This window comes from Bos mutus, chromosome 7 (assembly GCF_027580195.1).
Source record: "Bos mutus isolate GX-2022 chromosome 7, NWIPB_WYAK_1.1, whole genome shotgun sequence".
NCBI classification, from domain to species: domain Eukaryota; kingdom Metazoa; phylum Chordata; class Mammalia; order Artiodactyla; family Bovidae; genus Bos; species Bos mutus.
The window spans coordinates 97,396,393-97,415,071 of NC_091623.1; the positions used below are offsets into that span (position 1 = coordinate 97,396,393).

The window sequence follows — 18,679 nt, forward strand, 5'->3', positions numbered from 1 at the left end:
TGGTGCCTAACTGAACTCCTTGCCTCCTCCATTCTTTCTGTCCTCTGTAGTCAAGTTCTTATTCCGCACAGCAGCCAGACTAATCTTAAAATTTAAATGACAAATTAAGGCAGTATTCTGTTGCTTGAAAAATGTGCACTGCTTACTGTTTTAGTTAGAATAAAATTTTCATGGCTGTAAGATTCTCTATATACTCATATCTGCATACTTCTCAAGACTCTTATGTTCATTTATTCACTGACACTGATATGCCTTGGCCAGTACTGGAATATTCTGATGCTTACTAGTCCCTCTTCCTGGAGTGTTCTTCCCCCAGGTGTTTGCATAGCTTACTAAATCATTTATGTTCAGATACTTGCCCAGATGCCTTCTGATTAACCTCTTTGCCTTCATTACTCTCAGTAGCACTCAGAACTCTCATCTAAAATTATTTTACCATCTGTCTTTTCCTACCACAACCTGGGGACTTTCATGTTTGAGAGTTTGCTTAGATGTCTTTGTAGACCCTGACTGCTAATGTTTAAGAACAAGGCACTAAAATGCTCTTTGGGCTCTCTTAGCATCTGGGTGGGCTCTTATGAGTTTTGGCTTTACTGTAGAACAGTGGTTCTCAACCAGGGTTTTTTTTACACTGGAGGACATCTTAGTTTGCCCCAGTGAGGGAGGGCTGCTGGCATCTGTTGGCCAGGGATGCTTCTGAACATGGTCTGGTCAGTGCTGAGGTTGAAAACTGCCTTTCTGTGGGATGATTTCAGCTGGTTTATTGAGATCCTCTAGAGCAGGTCATTTTTAAGCTGGTGAGATCCTGGATAAGGACTGTGTCTTGATAACGTATGTTTTCTCAATCTAGTACGCCTCAATCCTAATTTATGTTCTCGCAGTCCAGAGACGATTTTGCCTTTTAGAGGAAGGGTCAGCAAAATTTTAACAAAGGATTAGATAATAAATACTTTAGGTTTTGTGGGCTATGTGGTCTCTGTCATAATTGGTAACTCTGCTGTTGTAATGTGAGAACACCTGTAGATTTATGTAAAGGAATGAGTAGACACTGAAATTTGAATTTCATTTAATTTTATGTGTAATTAAGTTTTCAATTTTTCCCCCACCTTTAAAAATATCAGAACTCTTCTTGGGCTGTATAGAAACAGGCAGCAGGCCAGATTTGGCCAACAGATTGTGATTTGCTAACCCTTGCTTTCTAAAATCACTCCTTGCCTTTTACTGAGTTTCAAAAGTGCCCCAGATACATAAAGTTGGCAAGGGGGATCTAGTGATTAAACTGCTTTTTCAAAATCTTTGTTATAGCTGTACTGTGTCCTTACTTCATGGGTGTCTGGTGCTGTCAATTCTTGAGCTAGTGAAGGAGTCTCTGATTTTAAAAACTGGTTTCTTGGTTTCCTGACTGCTGGTTTAGAGTCAGCTTTCTCTTGTCTGCCAAATCCTTTATTGCCTCTCTATGTGCTTTTCTTTTTTTCTTCCATATGCTTTCCAAGTTCCCAGAGTTGCTGTTTCTTTTCCCCCATTTCTCTGTTCTTATTGATTTGTAACTTTAAAAAGGAGATCCTCTATCGTCATTTTATTGTTTCAAGAAAGCAGGAAATAGATATGTATGTTCAGTTCATAATCTTGACTGTACATTATTAAATGGAGAAAAATACATAGAATATATGTATTCTATGTATATACATACATATATATATGTATGCATGATTATATTTTGGTGAAAATAATTATATCTTAAAGAGAAGCACAGAAATAAAATTCCAGTGTAGATTCCATCCATATTGTTAATGTTTTTTCTAAAAGGGATTTGTGAAGACTGTGATTTCTCTTTAACTGTTTATATTGCTTAAAATTTTAAAAATAAACCTGTACTCAGTTTGTAGACAGGGAAAAGGGCTTTTAACTTTTTAATTCTGGAAGCCTAAACACAAGACTTGTATGGTTGTATAATTCTGTCAATTGAAGCTTTAAAGTTGAGATTTGCTATAGATCATTGGCATATAATTGAGTTACCTGTAATTAATATATTTTTCCTATTTGGGGACAGATATTGACATAGCATTTTTTTTCCATAGATTCTATAGTTTGGTATTTAGAGTACCAATATGAAAGACTGACATCAATTTGTGTTTTTTTTGTAATAGGTATTTGATCAGTATGTAAAGACCAGGGCAGAGGAAGAACGCAGGGAAAAGAAAAACAAAATAATGCAAGCCAAGGAGGATTTCAAAAAAATGATGGAGGAAGCAAAATTTAATCCGAGGTATATGGTTTATTACTGTCAAATATCAAAGCATGTATGTATTTTCTCCTAGATCAGTTAAAATATATATATATATCTTTTGTATTTGGGGACATGAAAAGCTTCTTGTTTGATTATTGATTTCTGGCTTTCCAAGAATCTTCTTTCTTAATACATTTTCTTTGGAGGATTCCTGGTACTGGTTCCTGAGGCACTGGTTTTGAAGAAAGTACCTTGTTTTAAAAGATTCTCTTTGAGAATAAGTTTCTTTCTCTGAAACTAGTAAATGATTAAAAATCTACTGTCTTCTTAAAGATTTACACATAATAAATTGCAGAGCAGGGACATTATTTTGATTGAATTGAAATAATGTAGGATCATTTTAAAAATTTCTAAATGTGTTGATGATTGTTCAACACTTTTAATTGATTGTTAATATATATTGAATATATATGATGGCTGAAGAAAAGGAGACATTTTAAACTTATGTGCTTAGGATTATAATACCATCATCAATTATTGGATATTTTAGATATATGAACTTATGCATATATGCTGTTAAAGTAACTTGCATATGTATGTGTGTATTATTACCACGTTAAATCTTCAAAACAGCCAATATGATTTAGGTCCTCATATCCTATCTATTTTAGAAATAACGAAAGTAAGCTTTATACACATTAGGTCACTTGACTGAGTGGATGTGGAATTTCAACTAGATTCCAGTATTTTAAATTGCTATGAATATCCCAGAATATGGAGAATTTCTGAACTATGGGGTAGAATCATGGAATCTCTGGGTTAAATGGTACTGTTTAAGGGTAATAGAGTTTCAGACTCTCCAGGAGATCTTGGGCTTTTTTCTTAATCAAAAGAGTAGAAATTCATGGGTCCGTGTAGTTGTGACTGTTATAAAATATTTTTTGGAAGGTAGTTGAAGTGGTATTACATATTAGAGATTAGTAATTTTCTTGGATATTGTAATTATGGTAGAAAAAGGATTTACTCTCAGGAGATGCATGCTGAAATATTTATTGATGGAATTTCATGATGTCTACAGGTTACTTCCAAATGATTCAGCAGAATATATCCATAAAAACCCTTTATGGATCTGGGAATAATTGAGACTCCAATGAGATTTCTCTGTTGTAGATTTGAAAAGTTAAATCTTGCTGTATCACAGTACCCTACTAATATTGTTTTGGGGCAGATAAAATTGTTTGAGTGATTTTTACTATGCAGGTTATATCAGAAAGTAAAGCCATCAGGCACAGAACTTGAAGTCTTAGCACTTGGGGCATTGGGCTGTATTGCTAAATTGATGCATTTGACACTGGCATAGAGATTAGGACCCATTTTAGTAAGTAGGAAACAAAGAGGAAAAACTTACTAAAGTTGAGAAAATACCATCCATAGACTTCCTTTGAATTGGGAAAAGACCACAAGCACAGAACTCTAAAGCACTGGAGTTTATTCCAAGGGAAGGAATGACTGGGAAGAATTACCTAACTTTAGTGCCTTTTTTTTCTATGTCTTTTTTCTTTTTTGTTGGAAATTTCAGGTGTACTTCCTATGGTTAACTTTGAGTCATTATTACTCTTTCTCATCCATTATCACCAAAAACTATCCACCTAACTCTTTTCTGTAAAGAACTTTTATGCCATGTTTGTTATAAAGTATGTAGCAAAATGCTATTATAAATCCTTTGCAATAGCATTTTTGGAGTTAAAAGATGAGTCATATGAAAACATCTTTATGGAATCTAATGCTAAAACTTCATTTTAGTCTGTTCTGATAAAAAAAAAATTTACTACCTTTTTTTTTAAACCTATTTTAAGTAGTAGAAATATGTATTAAATAATTGAATTCTCACTTCATTGATTTTACATTTTTAAGAAGTTTGTTCTTTAATCATAGTAATACTTTGTCTTAAAATTATAAAGTAGGGTACCTAAGAAAATAGATTTATTGGACTTAATCTTTGTTTTAATACATGAGATAAAGTGTTTTATTTTTGTATTGATATAGATAGTTTTTAAAGGGAAAAGTAAGTTTTATTTTTCACCTCCAAAAATAAGCTAAACATGGGGAGCATTTGAATTCTTACTATATATAATAAGGTGAAAAGCTTCAGATATTGAAACATATCCAAATACATGAAAGCTTTAGAAATGCTTCTTTTATTCATGGAAAAACTTCTTTAATACTTAGTTTCATTGTCCCTCATAGACTTGATTTTCCATATCTCTGCTGAAGCTACATAATTGTTCATCCATTAAGATCATGTTTTAAATTCTTCGAACATATTTTTATTTAATTCTTCCAATATAATTATAGTAGTTTAAAAGATTTGTCTATACCTCAAACAACATCTGTGTATCTTGGGTTTCTTTCTGTTGCTTAAAGTTTCCCCCCCTCCTGTGAATCACGTTTCTTTGTATGTATTGTGAGTTTTAATTGAATATTGAAAATTTTGGAATAATAGGTAGAGACTGTTACCTTCCTCTCAAGAGTGTGGATTCTTGTTTTAGCAGGCAGTTCAGTTACAGGCTGATCACTTTACTTTTAGGTTTGATTTTATGCTGTTACTGTCAATCTCAGAAAGTGGGAATTGTTTTTGTCAAACTTCCAGCTTTGTCTCCCTGTGGATCTTTTGTGGGTTTTGTTGTCTTCATATTGTTCTTTTTCCAGCACTTCTTAGTGTCTAGTGTCTCTTTTTTGCTCTTAAGTATGTAGCAGTTTGGTACACAGAGTAGTTTTTCTGCTGTTTTATAGCTTGGTCTTGGCTGTCTACTTACTCATGGGGAATTTCTAAATGGTATTTTTCTGGGGTACCTTCTTTCTACAGCTTCTTCCTCTGCCATTTTTTTTAGCACCCCCAACTCTGATCTTTGCTACTTCTAGCTCGTGCGGATCACTGTACTCTTTTTGGACTCTAGCTGTTTGCATTTTGGGAAATTGTCCTGAGGCAGAGGGCCATGGGGCTTCTTACAGTTTTACTCTACCTGTTGTCCAGTACTTGAAATCAATTGCCTCATATATTTTGTCTGGTTTTATAGTTGCTTTTGGAGGGAGAGCTAATTCAGGAAGAGTTACTCAGTCTCATCTTAGAGTGGAACTAAATGAACTCTGATGTTTCTTGAAATACACAGATTTTTTGCTCTCCGATGTCTGTCCCCCTAACATCATGCTGATAGTAATACAAATCTCTAACCACGTTTTCACTCTTTAGCCCTTTTACTCCTTTCTGTTGGTAGGTGTTGGGACTCATTGTCTTGTTGGCACATACTCTTATTGGGAAGATGATATCATCTGTTCCTTTCTTTAAGTAGAAATAGCTCTACCAAAGTTAGCACACTTGCCATTTTGTTGCAGAGTTACATTTAGTGAATTTGCAGCCAAGCATGCTAAAGATTCAAGATTTAAAGCAATTGAAAAGATGAAAGATCGAGAAGCCTTGTTTAATGAATTTGTGGCAGCTGCAAGGAAGAAAGAGAAAGAAGATTCGAAGACGAGAGGTGAGAAGGTAAGAAGGTTTTTAGTTCCAGTGGTGTGGTTAATGGGAGTATGAATGGGAAGGGACTAACCTGGTGCTGTTTCTAATCTCATTCATGGGCATAAATATTAAGTTGGCTAAAAGGTTCATCTGGTTTTTCTGTAGCATTGTATGTATGGAAAAACCCAAACAAACTTTTTGGCCAACCCAATAACAAGATCCATATTTACTGTCTAGCTTTTAAAGTTAACTTTTACAGTTGTTTATATGTGTGTGTTTCACTGCTTCCATAATGCACAGTTAGTAATGTCACTAAACTGCATAGATTTCCTTTGTATTTTATTAATTCTAAGATGCCCATTAAATCCAGAACTGGTTATTAGGCCGTTCACTGGTGCTTGCCTGCTAACATTTCAAGGTTCTTCATAGGCAGTAACATTTAAATTTTTCAAAAAGCATCTTTATATTTTTTTTGCCCTCTAAAAGATAGCATTTTAGTGACTTTCTAATCTTTTAGTAAACATACCTTACATATGAATTATTGCTTATCAGAATTAAAGGTCAGCTATTAAAGATTAATGAATTCCAAATGTCATTTGATAGCGGTGTCACAAATGAAGAGGAGCACACCACTGGGGAGGCACACTAGTAGGGAGGTGGCACCAGTGGTGCGTGAACCATCAAAACATGCAGCCTCTCCTCAGTGACACTGTGTGCTTTTGAATGGAGAAAAAGAGCCTCTGAAGCTTTATTATTCTTGACATTTAAAATTGCCTCTTATTCCAGAGAGTTAAAATATTTCAAATTCTATTAAGAAATGTTGTTGTGGAAATACCACTCTTGTAGAAAAGAAGCCTCTTTAATTGAACAATAACAACAGTATTAAGTGAAATAACTTTTGTCAGAAATAATTGAAATTTCCTGATTATGTGATTTATTATGCTTCATGGTAGATTTTTCCAGAATCATTTCACTATTAACTTTTTTGGGAGTAAATGATGGTGCTTCTCAGAGGAAGATTGAGTTTTACTTAAGCATTTTGTCTGTTGAATTAGAATCATGTCAATGAATTGTTTGCTACAATTGACTTTTAGTAAGAACTTCCTGATATCATATGATTGCTTTTAAACAAATTGAATGTTTTTGCATTTATAACTGATACTCTTTCTCTAAGCATGTTTTTTGATAGCTATTTAATGTATTGTTTTATAACAAGTGAATAGACTTTACAGTTTTGTGCTGTGTGGCCTGTCAGTCGGTTTGGTCTGACAGCTGTTCAGTTACTGATAATGTAATTCTCTGATGAGGAAAGAATTGGCATCTCCCTGGTGGCTCAGATGGTAAAGAATCTGCCTGTAGTGCAGGAGACTTGGGTTCAGTCCCTGGGTTGGGAAGATTTCCTGGAGAAGGGAATGACTATCCACTCCAGTATTCTTGCCTGGAGAATTCCATGAACAGAGGAACCTGGCGGGCTGCAGTCCATGGGATCGCACAGAGTTGGACACACAATAAGCAACACTTCGTTACACTTGTGTGGTGCTTTTAGCCTTATGTGGTTCTGGTACATTACTTTTGGAGAGGGGGGGATCTTTTTTCTTATAAAGTAGTGAGAGTTGTGTCCAGAATGTGTTAATTAAAATAAGACATTAAATAAACATTACATCTGGAGAAGGTGATGGCACCCCACTCCAGTACTCTTGCTTGGAAAATCCCATGGATGGAGGAGCCTGGTAGGCTGCAGTCCAAGGGGTCGCTAAGAGTTGGACACGACTGAGCAATTTCAGTTTCACTTTTCACTTTCATGCATTGGGGAAGGAAATGGCAACCCACTCCAGTGTTCTTGCCTGGAGAATCCCAGGGTCGGTGGGGCCTGGTGGGCTGCCGTCTATGGGGTTGCACAGAGTCGGACACGACTGACGCGACTTAGCAAAAACATCTAAATAAACAATTATTCAGCTTTGTTTTCTTTTGATTGTAAAATTTGAATTCTCTAAAGGTTTAGCCTTTTTCCCTTTGGGGGAAAAATAGGAAATTACTAAAGTGAAACTTTTCTTAGCCAATTTAAAGAATGCAAAGTCAATTACTAACTAGGTATTGAAAGTAGAGGTTTAAATGTATTATATTCTAATTTGAGAAGTATCTGGCTAATGAAGTTTTATCTCTTCATGACTGCTGCTGTATATTCTTATGAAGTATATTGGCAGTACATTAAAAATCTTTTTTAGTATTTATTTACTTTTGTCTGTGCTGAATCTTTGTTGCTGCACGCGGGCTTTCTCTAGACTCAGCAAGTGAGGGCTACTCTAGTTGTGGCACGTGGGCTTTTTGTTGCAGTGGTTTCTCTTGCAGAGCAAAGGCTCTAGGGTACATGGGATTGACAGTTGCTCCTCGCAGGCTTCCTTGTCCCACATCGTGTGGAATCTTCCCAGGCCTGGGATCAAACCCATATTCCTTGCATTAGCAGGAGGATTCCTTACCACTGGACCACCAGCGAAGTCCTGAAGTACATTTTTTAATTGCATTTTAACTGTGTATGATTGAATAGTAAACTGATACATTGGAATTTCTTTGTTCTAACTGGCTTTGTAACAGATAATTGAGTCAATAGCTGAATAGTAGTAATTGAAAGGTAATTTACTTGCTGAGTCAAAACTCATGAATGATACTGACTTTTGGTGAAATACTTTTTTTCTCTTTAATTGGGATTTTCAGACTAGAGTGCAGTCATCATTTTCATGTAGCTTTCATGGGTAGTTTTATTTAAGAAATGCCCCTAAAACTTGTACTGGGTGGTTTTGTTTACCAGAGTAGCTACCCTTGCGTTTTTGTTTGTTTGATAATAATTTTATTATTATTATTTTAATCAATTTTATTAGTATTTCAAATAATTTATTTTTGGGCACAGCAGATTTGAAGTTGCATATAATGGGGTTAATCCTTTTGTAAAGTTGGCATTTTTCTCTCTTCCCTCTCTTTCAAATTACCTGCTAAACAATTTTTGTTACAGTGCACTTGACTGAGGAGACTATTTCTCCCTTAACTTAACAGCTTAGTTGGTAAGATGCTTTCATTTTTAGAGAGAGGAAAATAGGGACAATAGGGTCTTGAATTGTTGCTAATGATAATTGACATTTTATAGTTTAGAAGGATTCTTATTTGATGCAGCTTAGCTATTTTATTAACATAAATTTTGCCTTCTGGGAATTTAGTGTTCATTGTGTCATATACAAAGTAGATAAATGAACAGAAAAATTGTTACATTGCTATTACATCAAGTTGCTATCTAGAAATCCTGGGTTTATGAGTTGTTTCTTATTAAAACAAAGTCAAGATCAGAGTTCCATGAGTGGAGAAATTCACTGAATAGTTCTTATCTTTTAGAAAATTCTCTAATACAGAAGCTCTGTTTCTTATAACCTTACAAGTGTTTGCCAAAGAGGACATCCACCTCCCTTTTAATCCTCTTTTAGGAGAAACGAAGTTACAGGGAGAAGTGAGGGTTGAAATAGACCTAAGGAATGATTCATTTTATTTTGTGCCCCCACAGAAATTCTGTTTCCATTCCTAATTTCTCATTCCTTTGTTCAGATGGGGAGACAGCATATTTAATCCCTACGGGGAAGAGAGGATCTTGACGTGGTCAGAATCCTCTGCTGAAATGAGTTTAGCTACCTCAGATGTCTTTGCTGGTAACGATACACAATAACCTAAATGAGACTGAATTTTAAAATGGATCCTCAAAGTGCATAGAAACAAATGCTTGTTTATTTTCTTCTTCTCGTATTAAAAAATAAAAAATACAAGTTGGAAGAGGCTTTCTAAGTATTGCACATGTTGACACTAAAGGATTGATATATAATATCTTTAGTATAATGTTACTAATTTGGTACTTAATTTGTTAAGAACATAATTTCATTGACACATATTCTGGTGAAGGCATACATGTTTAATGGCTAAAAACTGCAAGAAATCTGAATATAGGTTTTTTGTTTTAGAAATGACTAATTATAGAAATTATATAGTTTTCTTATACATATAAAGGTAAAAACATTGCTCTTTTTTAAAAGCAAAATATAAAAGTTTATTTTTTGTTTTTACACTTTTGACAGTAAGTTTCAGATTTGTAATAAGGCTTGCTGTTTGGGTGCAGCTGTTTGCAAATTCCTCTATTAATTTTAACAGTTGTATTAATGTACTTTTAAAAATATTCTTACCATATTGATGTTGAAGTATTTTTGCCATTTGTTCATAAGCCTGAATTTTAATTTCATAGAAGAGCAGTTCTGATACTTTTTTTTTTTAACTAAAATTTCACTTTAAATGTATTAAATTATTCTCATCTTTAAGGTCAGTGAGCTTTGTTCTAGTTGTAAATCTTTATGAAGAATTTCTCATGGCATATTGTTTTCCTCCCACCTTACACCTGTTTTGAAATATAGATTAAGTCGGATTTCTTTGAACTACTATCTAATCATCACTTGGACAGTCAGTCTCGATGGAGCAAAGTAAAAGACAAAGTAGAAAGTGATCCACGTTACAAAGCAGTGGATAGTTCATCCATGAGAGAAGACCTCTTCAAACAGTACATTGAAAAAATAGCCAAGGTAACCACTGTGTTTACTTTTATGGTAACCATGGAATAGTAAAATTGTTAATTGCATTATAAAGGTATTTGCTACTTCTTCAGGGTTTAGAATTTTCTTGTTGGTGTTCCTAATAGAACCTTTAGTAATTAATTTTGGAACAAGTGTTTAGGTATATTCTTGGTAAAAACTAGGTTTGAAACCTTATATTTGGCAAACTAGTTATTCTGTGGGGTCATATGTTAATGGAGATGGTAATTTCACTTTTACAGAATTTAGACTCAGAAAAAGAAAAGGAGCTTGAAAGGCAAGCCCGCATTGAGGCAAGCCTTCGAGAACGAGAGAGAGAGGTTCAGAAGGCTCGTTCAGAACAAACAAAAGAAATAGATCGAGAGAGAGAACAGCACAAACGAGAAGAAGCTATCCAGAATTTCAAGGCTCTTCTGTCTGATATGGTATATATTACTGTTTTGCTTTTTTCTGTAAAATATTGGGTATTAGAAATCTTTTATATTACCTCATTAGTGGACATTTGAATATTCTTTAAATTGACTCAGAGTTGTAATTTAGTAAGTTACCTATAAAGTATTTTAAAATTGAGTACTTGATATTAACACCAATAGAATAGGAAATCCTAGTTATTTAATATTTTCAGAAGTTTGATGTTTTGTATTTGTAAAATTTCATAATCTTTTAGTCTCAGAGCGTTTAAAAAATTGTCCTTGATGAAGTCATCTTAAATCATCATACACTTGCATGGGACTTAAAAAAAAATCCTCCTGTATTACCCAGGTTGTTCAGATATGTAGGGTTTTTTGTCCCTACAGTGAATGCCCTCAGGCCACCCTGCTGTTCTGCTTGCTTTTTCCTCCTTGTCACTGTCTCTCCTACTATTTGTTTTAACAAGGCTCCTCTCATCACTCCTGTTGCTTTCTCTGATTTCTTCCCTTGCTTCTGCTGGTCGGTTTTCAGTGACCTTTCTGTTTCCTGCGCAGTTACAGTTGTTTACTGTTTTCTCTCCCTGCCTCTGCTTCCCCCAGATTCATCCTCTTTATTGCAATCACAGAAATCTTTGTAAAAGGCACATCTGATTCTTGTCACTCTCCCTGTTGCTTGAAGAGAGTGAAGGTCCTTGCTACTCCTGGCAGTTCTTTTTCATTTTGTATTCCCAGTGCCAAGCTCAGTGTTCACTTGACATGTTTTTAGGTACTTGTTTTTTTTGGTAAATAAATGTTTTTATGTCTTTCTTCTTTATTACTTTTTTTTGTCTTTTCAGCATCCAGTATTTCTTAGCGTTGGCAGCAGTGTGACTTAACTTGTAATGCCGTTGCTATCCATGAAGCATGCCTTTCTGCTGGTTGCTGACCCAGCCAGAGCTATCACGTTGTCTGTTCTCTTATCTTCTTAATGATGTTCATTTCTGCTTTATGTGCAAGTGTCACTTCCAGGATATAGTTAAGTCCCAATTTGACCTTAAGAAATCTTTTTTTCCTTTGGTCTGGTGAGCTGCTTATGCTGTAAGACAGTCTATTTCCTCTCTTATTTATATCCATTTCTACTACTAGAAGTTGGTAAGATCTTCAGTAAAGTACCTAGGAACTTAAAGTTCTTAGGGACCATGGTTTATGGGAGATAACTTCTCTTTATCCTTCTTACCTCTCAGCCCATACTATATAGATTAGATGTGCTCTAGGAGATGAGATTTCTGGTTTTAAAGAAGTAGATTTTCAGTTACTGTTTGGCTAAGACGGAGTCATCAGAAGCTTTTTTTATTAAGTGTATTGTTCCTAAACAAAATAAATGAGTCTTTTATTGATGAAATATTAAAAAATAAGTTTGTCTTGGGTGATAGATAGCATTCTCTGTTTTTAGGTACGTTCTTCAGATGTGTCCTGGTCTGATACTCGGAGAACTCTACGGAAAGATCACCGCTGGGAATCTGGATCCTTGTTGGAAAGAGAGGAGAAAGAGAAGCTTTTTAATGAACACATTGAAGCACTTACCAAAAAGAAGAGGGAGCACTTTAGGCAACTTTTGGATGAAACTTCTGCAGTAAGAGTCTTCTACTTTTCTGCTCTAATCTGGATGAATCTTTGTTAATAATTCCTATAAGTAAAACACTGATGTGATTTTTAATGTCATTGTCTTTAGAACTATTACTGAAGTTCATGGGTTTTATGGCTCTTCTCTGAGTTTTTTAAGTAAAATGGTACTCTTACTATTTAGAACTTACTTCATTTTTATTTTGTATTCCCAGTGCCAAGTTCATATGTCCTCCCTTAGTAATTCCAGATGTTCTTATCTGTGTGTGAACATTGATGCTTCCTGATGATAGATTTAATAGATCCCTTCCTTTGCTCTATTTTCAGTTTGGTACCTTAGTCCCCTTGTTTGGCAGTTTGTGCTCTCTGCAGGTTTTGCTCCTATTTGATCTCTTTTTTGGTGGTGGTTTCTTTAGAAGTTATGATATTGCCCATGCAGATACAGGGTTTGCAGTTAATTGTCATAGGTCACCTTGACAGTATGGCCATGAAAATAACTTGTGGCAAGCCAACAGAAATTGCATTAAAGCTGCCTCCCTCTCCCTCACTGGTCCCATTACACTTGGGCCTAACGAGAGATTGCAGATCATTGTGTGATATGATGTATGCATGTGCTGCAGTACCACCCCTCAAGAAAAGTCAGTTCTGTTTTTTTATTCACTTGTCTTTCAAAGATTACCTTAACATCCACGTGGAAAGAAGTTAAAAAAATCATTAAGGAAGATCCTCGGTGCATTAAATTCTCCTCCAGTGACAGGGTAAGAAAATTTTGTCTTGAGATTTACTTTCAGTTTATAAATACTAATTGGGTGCTTAATCAGCAGCACTAGTATCTTGACTAAAATAAAGTTGATGGTTTTAAGTGAATAATGTTTAGATGTATGAGAAATAAATCTTGAGTTTTAAGTTTATATTTTCTTTCTTGTATGATATCATTAGCAAGACAACACAAGAGGAACTTTAAAATTTTAATCCTTGAGTTTAAACCTGATCCTTGGGTTTAAACCTGTGTTTGGGGATCTTCTAAAAGATTTAATGAAGCTGTAGTTTTTATTTATTGTATAGTCAGGTCCCACTAGATATATTCAGGCTGGCAATTGGTGCTAGGCTACCAAAAGTGCTTAACTCTTACAACCACGCTAGCAGAAAAACGTAACATGATCTCTAGTTCTTAATGTCCCAGAAACTTAGGGGAACCTCAGCTGTGTGAACCTTGTAGAAGCCCTCTTCTGGTACACTCTGACTCCGCTGTAGGAAAATAACTCACCAGGAGTCTGAATTAGTGAATGATGTCAAGGAAAGTGTAGCTTATTCCCGTCCATTTTGTCCCTCGGTGTTCATATTTTCCTTCTTCCCATTATTATCCGTCCTGGTTGGTTTCTTTAGGTCTAGAGTTCAAAAAGCCCATGATCTAATATTCTTCCCCCTCCTACTCCATTAAATTTTAGATGTATGGACCACAAAATATACATGATTGGAAAAGTATGGTAGACAGATAGCTGAGAGATCCATGCAGTCAGTTTCTTTAACTTTTCTGATTGTTTAGAATTAATCATACCTTTTTAAAGCTCGGAGTTCCTGCGTGTCTTTGCTGGTCCCTTACTAAGCTCTCTTACTGAGCTAAATGCTCAGTTGAGCTTACTAAAGTTCTGAGTATTACTTTATAAATTATGCCACATTATTTTTGTGCTTGAAGATATACAGTCTTTAGGAATGTACATTTAACTCTTAATTTCTGTATTTTTAAGAGTGTCTACCACCTGAAGTTGTGATGAAGGGTAAAGGAGATATTTTATAAAAGCCTCAGCACAGTGTAGCATGTAGCAAGCCCCCAATATATGATTATAACATAAACCATACGTTAGCTGCTACTAATATATGGTTTCTTATTCTTGCTTTTTACCTTTAAAGTGTACACTGAAGATTTTACTTTTAATGAATGTTGCATGAACAGAAATGTGTCTTACTGCTTTTGAATTATTTTATGTTGTGACTTATCGGTCATTAGTTTAATAAATAATTGATCATAATTCTGGAATTAGTGGAATTTTCCCCCTAATCTTACTGTCTTTTTGCAGAAAAAACAAAGAGAGTTTGAAGAATACATCAGAGACAAATACATCACAGCCAAAGCTGACTTCAGGACACTTTTGAAAGAGACCAAATTTATAACATATAGGTATGTGCAATGAAATGTTTCATATCGCCAGTCATTGTCTTTACTAGTCCTACTCTGATGGCCAAGCATACTTTGCATTCACACACATGGTGACATTGTTAATTTTTAGGAATAAGAAGAAGCCAACTTTTCTCAAAGGCTGAATACAGCCCATATTTACCTTTTTTTTTTTTTTTTTTTTTTTAAGAAAGGGCCCAGATGTTAATTCTTATTTTGCGTTACCCACCCATCTATTTTTTAAACACTCTTTTGTTTTTACTTCACTGCTTTTTCAGAAGTATTTTCAAATACATAAAAATTGTATTTCATGAAGAGACTTAAAAAAAAAAATCTTTCACTGTCAATTATCTTTCCTCCTCTGAAGACTAAATATTTAGTGTGTTCATTCTAAAGCTTGAAATCATCCTATTTAAACTCAGCAAATGCATTTTTTCTCAGATGAAAGCAGTTTGCTGGATACTTTTAAATTAAAACTTCAAAATTATAAAATCAGCACTTTAAAACAAGATTTTGCTGTAACATCCCCAATAGTTCCCCACTCCCTAACAAGTTGTCATCGGGAAAACAGTTTTATATCGCTTAGCAGTCAGTGTGCAGGAAACTTTTGTTTCATGCTCCAACTTTTCTTATAAGAGAAAAATTTGAAACATCTTAATGAAGGGTATGCACGGGAGGATAGATAGTGCTGAGGGTGTGGTTTTTAGGATTTTGTCATTGGATTTTTTGGTCAGGATCCTTAATGTTTTGCATCAGCTTGGGCTTTTAAATTAGATGTGAAGTAAGACTTCTTTCTACATTTTTGTAGTTAATTTAGTGAAAGATGTGAAAGTGAAAAAGCTTGTGAAAGATGCTGGGATTGGCAGCCCCGCAGACTGAAGTCCTCTGTTCATCCACAGAACAGGTACAGCACGGGCAAGGTTACCCACCCACCCTCAGCCCTGATCTGGAGGGACCACCAGCAGGGGTGGGAGGGTAATTCAGCTTCTGAGGCCCTTTCACTCCTTGGAGTCTTTGCTGAGGCGACTTACAAAGGTGACCACTGCAGTGAAATTTTTCTTTAAAAAAAAAAAATGGAAACACAATTAGGAACTAGATGGACATTTCCAGTTCATTTCTGAAAGACCTATGAACAGCAGTAAGTAATTCTTGAACTTCTTTTCTTATTTCAGATCCAAAAAGCTAATCCAGGAATCTGACCAGCACCTGAAAGACGTAGAAAAAATTTTGCAGAACGACAAGCGGTATCTAGTACTAGACTGTGTGCCAGAGGAGAGGCGTAAACTGATTGTGGCGTATGTGGATGACCTGGATCGCCGGGGTCCACCCCCACCTCCCACAGCGTCAGAGCCCACAAGACGATCAACAAAATAATTTGGAATACTCTTCCACAGGGTGTCTGTTCATTCAAAACGCTTGCATGAGCCAGTTTTCAGGTTTTTACGTGTATGTGCATTAGTCAGACTATTGCAGAACCATCTGATGAGCAGAAGGAGAAGCATCCGTGAACAGTTTCTGAACAGAGAACACTTTGGAAATATTTATGCTTTTCTTTGTATGGCATGACTGACTTACATACTCAAATATAGGCTGTCTCTAGTAAATCTAAAATCTTGAAGCTAAAAAATCATCCTTTTATGAGATGTGGAAGTCAGTGACTTTTGGTGATGTTCTTTCTAGCAGTGTTACAATACATGCAAGACGTAAGAGCATTTGTGGTTTGAACTTGCAAGATGCAAATACCACAGATTCCCAAAAAAAAAAAAAACCTAAGTTAGGGTTTGTTTTGTTTTGATTTTGTTTTTTAAAGCGGGTAAAAGAAAAAAACACTGAAAATTGAATTCTTATCTTCCAGAGGCTAAGATTATTATAATGGACATACTTTGACCTTTGTCTCTAAAGAATACTTTAGTTTCATTTGTTCACTTATGTGCTTTGATTATCCCCTTTGAATTATAGGCCAAGTCTTGTTGTTTAGCCTAAGAGAAGATTTATTTAGTAATTTCTTCTCAGGTATGGAGCCACAGTCGTAACTAACATGTTGGCCAGACTAGGACTGCTGGTTAAACACATTTTATTCACCATTAAGTGATCTTTATCAATATTCTGGATTAGACAACAAATTACCTTTCTTGGATGTTCCTTGTAAACTATACTCCTATTTGAATGTTAATTTTTTGTTTCTAAAGTTTAATTTTAAGATGTTTGAATGTTCAGTTTATGTATTTGAACTACAATAAACCAACCCTTTTTATATATGTGGATTGTATATGATTATTGTTATATAATGTATAAATACTTCTTTTAAACCTGTTCTTAAAAGCAGCAGCAAATGCAATTTGGCGCAAAGAAGGTTTGAATCTTGAGTATCACGTCATTTTAAAAGGCTTGAATATAATAAATTACTTGTACCATAAAAGGGAAGAAATTTGTAAAGAACCATTTTGGTGCTCAGTCTCTTAGCAATATCATATTGCTTCATAGCAAGAAGATGCTGATTTTTGTCTGTTTTCTTGTTCTCATCTTTTATATTAACATATTGATGAATGCCTTTTTGGATTCCTTTCAGTGTGTTGAGTGCATCATACCATGAAACTTAACTTTGATTCCTGGTTACTCTTTCTGGCTTTACCTCTCCAGTTTAGAAAGATCTCTATTTCATTCCTTCATAGATTTCTAGTTTGAATCACCACCATAAATAAAGTGTTTAAGAAAAAATATATGTTAATAGGATAATTTATTTTCCCTGTTATCTCACACCTTCTACAGTGGTGACAAAACCTTAAAAAGGGACGGCAATAGATATGTTTTATATGCATACAGACCCAGACACGCATCACACACATACAAAAACACAGTCACATCCCTGTGATATAGTGCTTAGCTTAAATATATTAAGCGCCACAGAAATTATGTGGACTCTATATGTAGAGTTGGCTTCCCTGGTGGCTCAGATGGTAAAGCTTCTGTCTGCAATGCAGGAGACCTGGGTTCAATCCCTGGGTCAGGAAGATCCCCTGGAGAAGGAAATGGCAACCCACTCCAGTACTCTTGCCTGGAAAATCCCATGGATGTAGAAGCACGGTAGGCTATAGTCCGTGGGGTCACAAAGAGTTGGACACGACTGAGTGACTTCTCTTTCTGTGTGTATAAACCCAGAATGGATTATCTACTATTTTAACCTATAAAATTGGTAGTTGATGGGATTTTTACATAAATCTATTTGAGTGACTCTGAAGTCTGAAGTGAAACTGAAACTGTGTGACAAAAGAAACAACTATTATAGAACTAAGAGTGACTTACAAAGGTAAAGTTTTCTAGAATATTTATTTTGTTACTCTGAAATCCACATAGTATTGTGTGCCTGCTCAATACGCTCTGTTTCTCACTGTAGAAAACTGTGAAGAAAATGATTTGGTGATACCTATTTTAGTTTCCTACTTTTGCTGTAAAATACTTGGAATTAACTTATCACATAGGGTATAAATCAAACTTTTCTAGGCAGATTTCTTTAAGGGGGCAGGTCAAGACTTTGTATATTAGGTGTTTTTTTTTTTTTTTTAATTGATTTGGAGTATCAGGTTAGTGTCAGGTTACAACACAGTGATTCAGTTTTATATATATATATGTATATATATATACACACACACACACATATCTATTCTTTTTCAGGTTCTTTTCCCTGTAGGTTATTACAAGATAACAAGGATAATTCCCTATGCTATACAGTAAGTCCTTGTTTATCTTTTTATTAGTAATGTGTGTATGTTATACCTAAACTCATAATTTACCACATACACACGCCCCCATTAGGTTCTTGTTAAATTGTGTTTATTGTAGTTACATTGTGTTTCAGTATCTTCATTTTGATTTGGTGCTTACCAGCAAACTTTTTAAGGATACATGATTCCTTGCTCTCTGATACCTGTGCCAGTGTTAAGTTCTCACCTTCCTGTAAAGCCCCCGTGTGCTAAATGATAATTTTGAAAGCAGCATTCAAGACAAAGCTTAAGTCCAAAACTATCTGAAGCAAAACATAATGTGTTTATTTGTTTACAAGTTGAAATAGTGAAAGCGTACATCCTCCATTTACTATAGATAATGATCACAAGTCTTTAATTGAGATAGTTCATCACA

General features: G+C 35.0%; 1 protein-coding gene across 13 annotated transcripts in view; it reads left to right on the plus strand.

Moving 5' to 3' along the window:
* TCERG1 (transcription elongation regulator 1) overlaps positions 1-16,800 on the plus strand; it is a 51,878-nt gene extending 35,078 nt beyond the window's left edge. For 12 of the 13 annotated variants that reach the window (XM_070374558.1, XM_070374559.1, XM_070374560.1 and 9 more), the window contains 8 exons: positions 2,148-2,266; positions 5,621-5,771; positions 10,181-10,345; positions 10,597-10,779; positions 12,197-12,376; positions 13,041-13,124; positions 14,445-14,545; positions 15,715-16,800. In XM_070374558.1, coding sequence (XP_070230659.1) covers positions 2,148-2,266; positions 5,621-5,771; positions 10,181-10,345; positions 10,597-10,779; positions 12,197-12,376; positions 13,041-13,124; positions 14,445-14,545; positions 15,715-15,916 — 1,185 coding nt within the window. In that variant the 3' untranslated portion in view covers positions 15,917-16,800. Of the gene's footprint in view, positions 1-2,147; positions 2,267-5,620; positions 5,772-10,180; positions 10,346-10,596; positions 10,780-12,196; positions 12,377-13,040; positions 13,125-14,444; positions 14,546-15,350; positions 15,447-15,714 lie in introns of all 13 variants that reach the window. The other variant, XR_011464840.1, reaches the window with a different exon arrangement.
* The last annotated feature ends 1,879 nt before the right edge of the window (positions 16,801-18,679 follow it).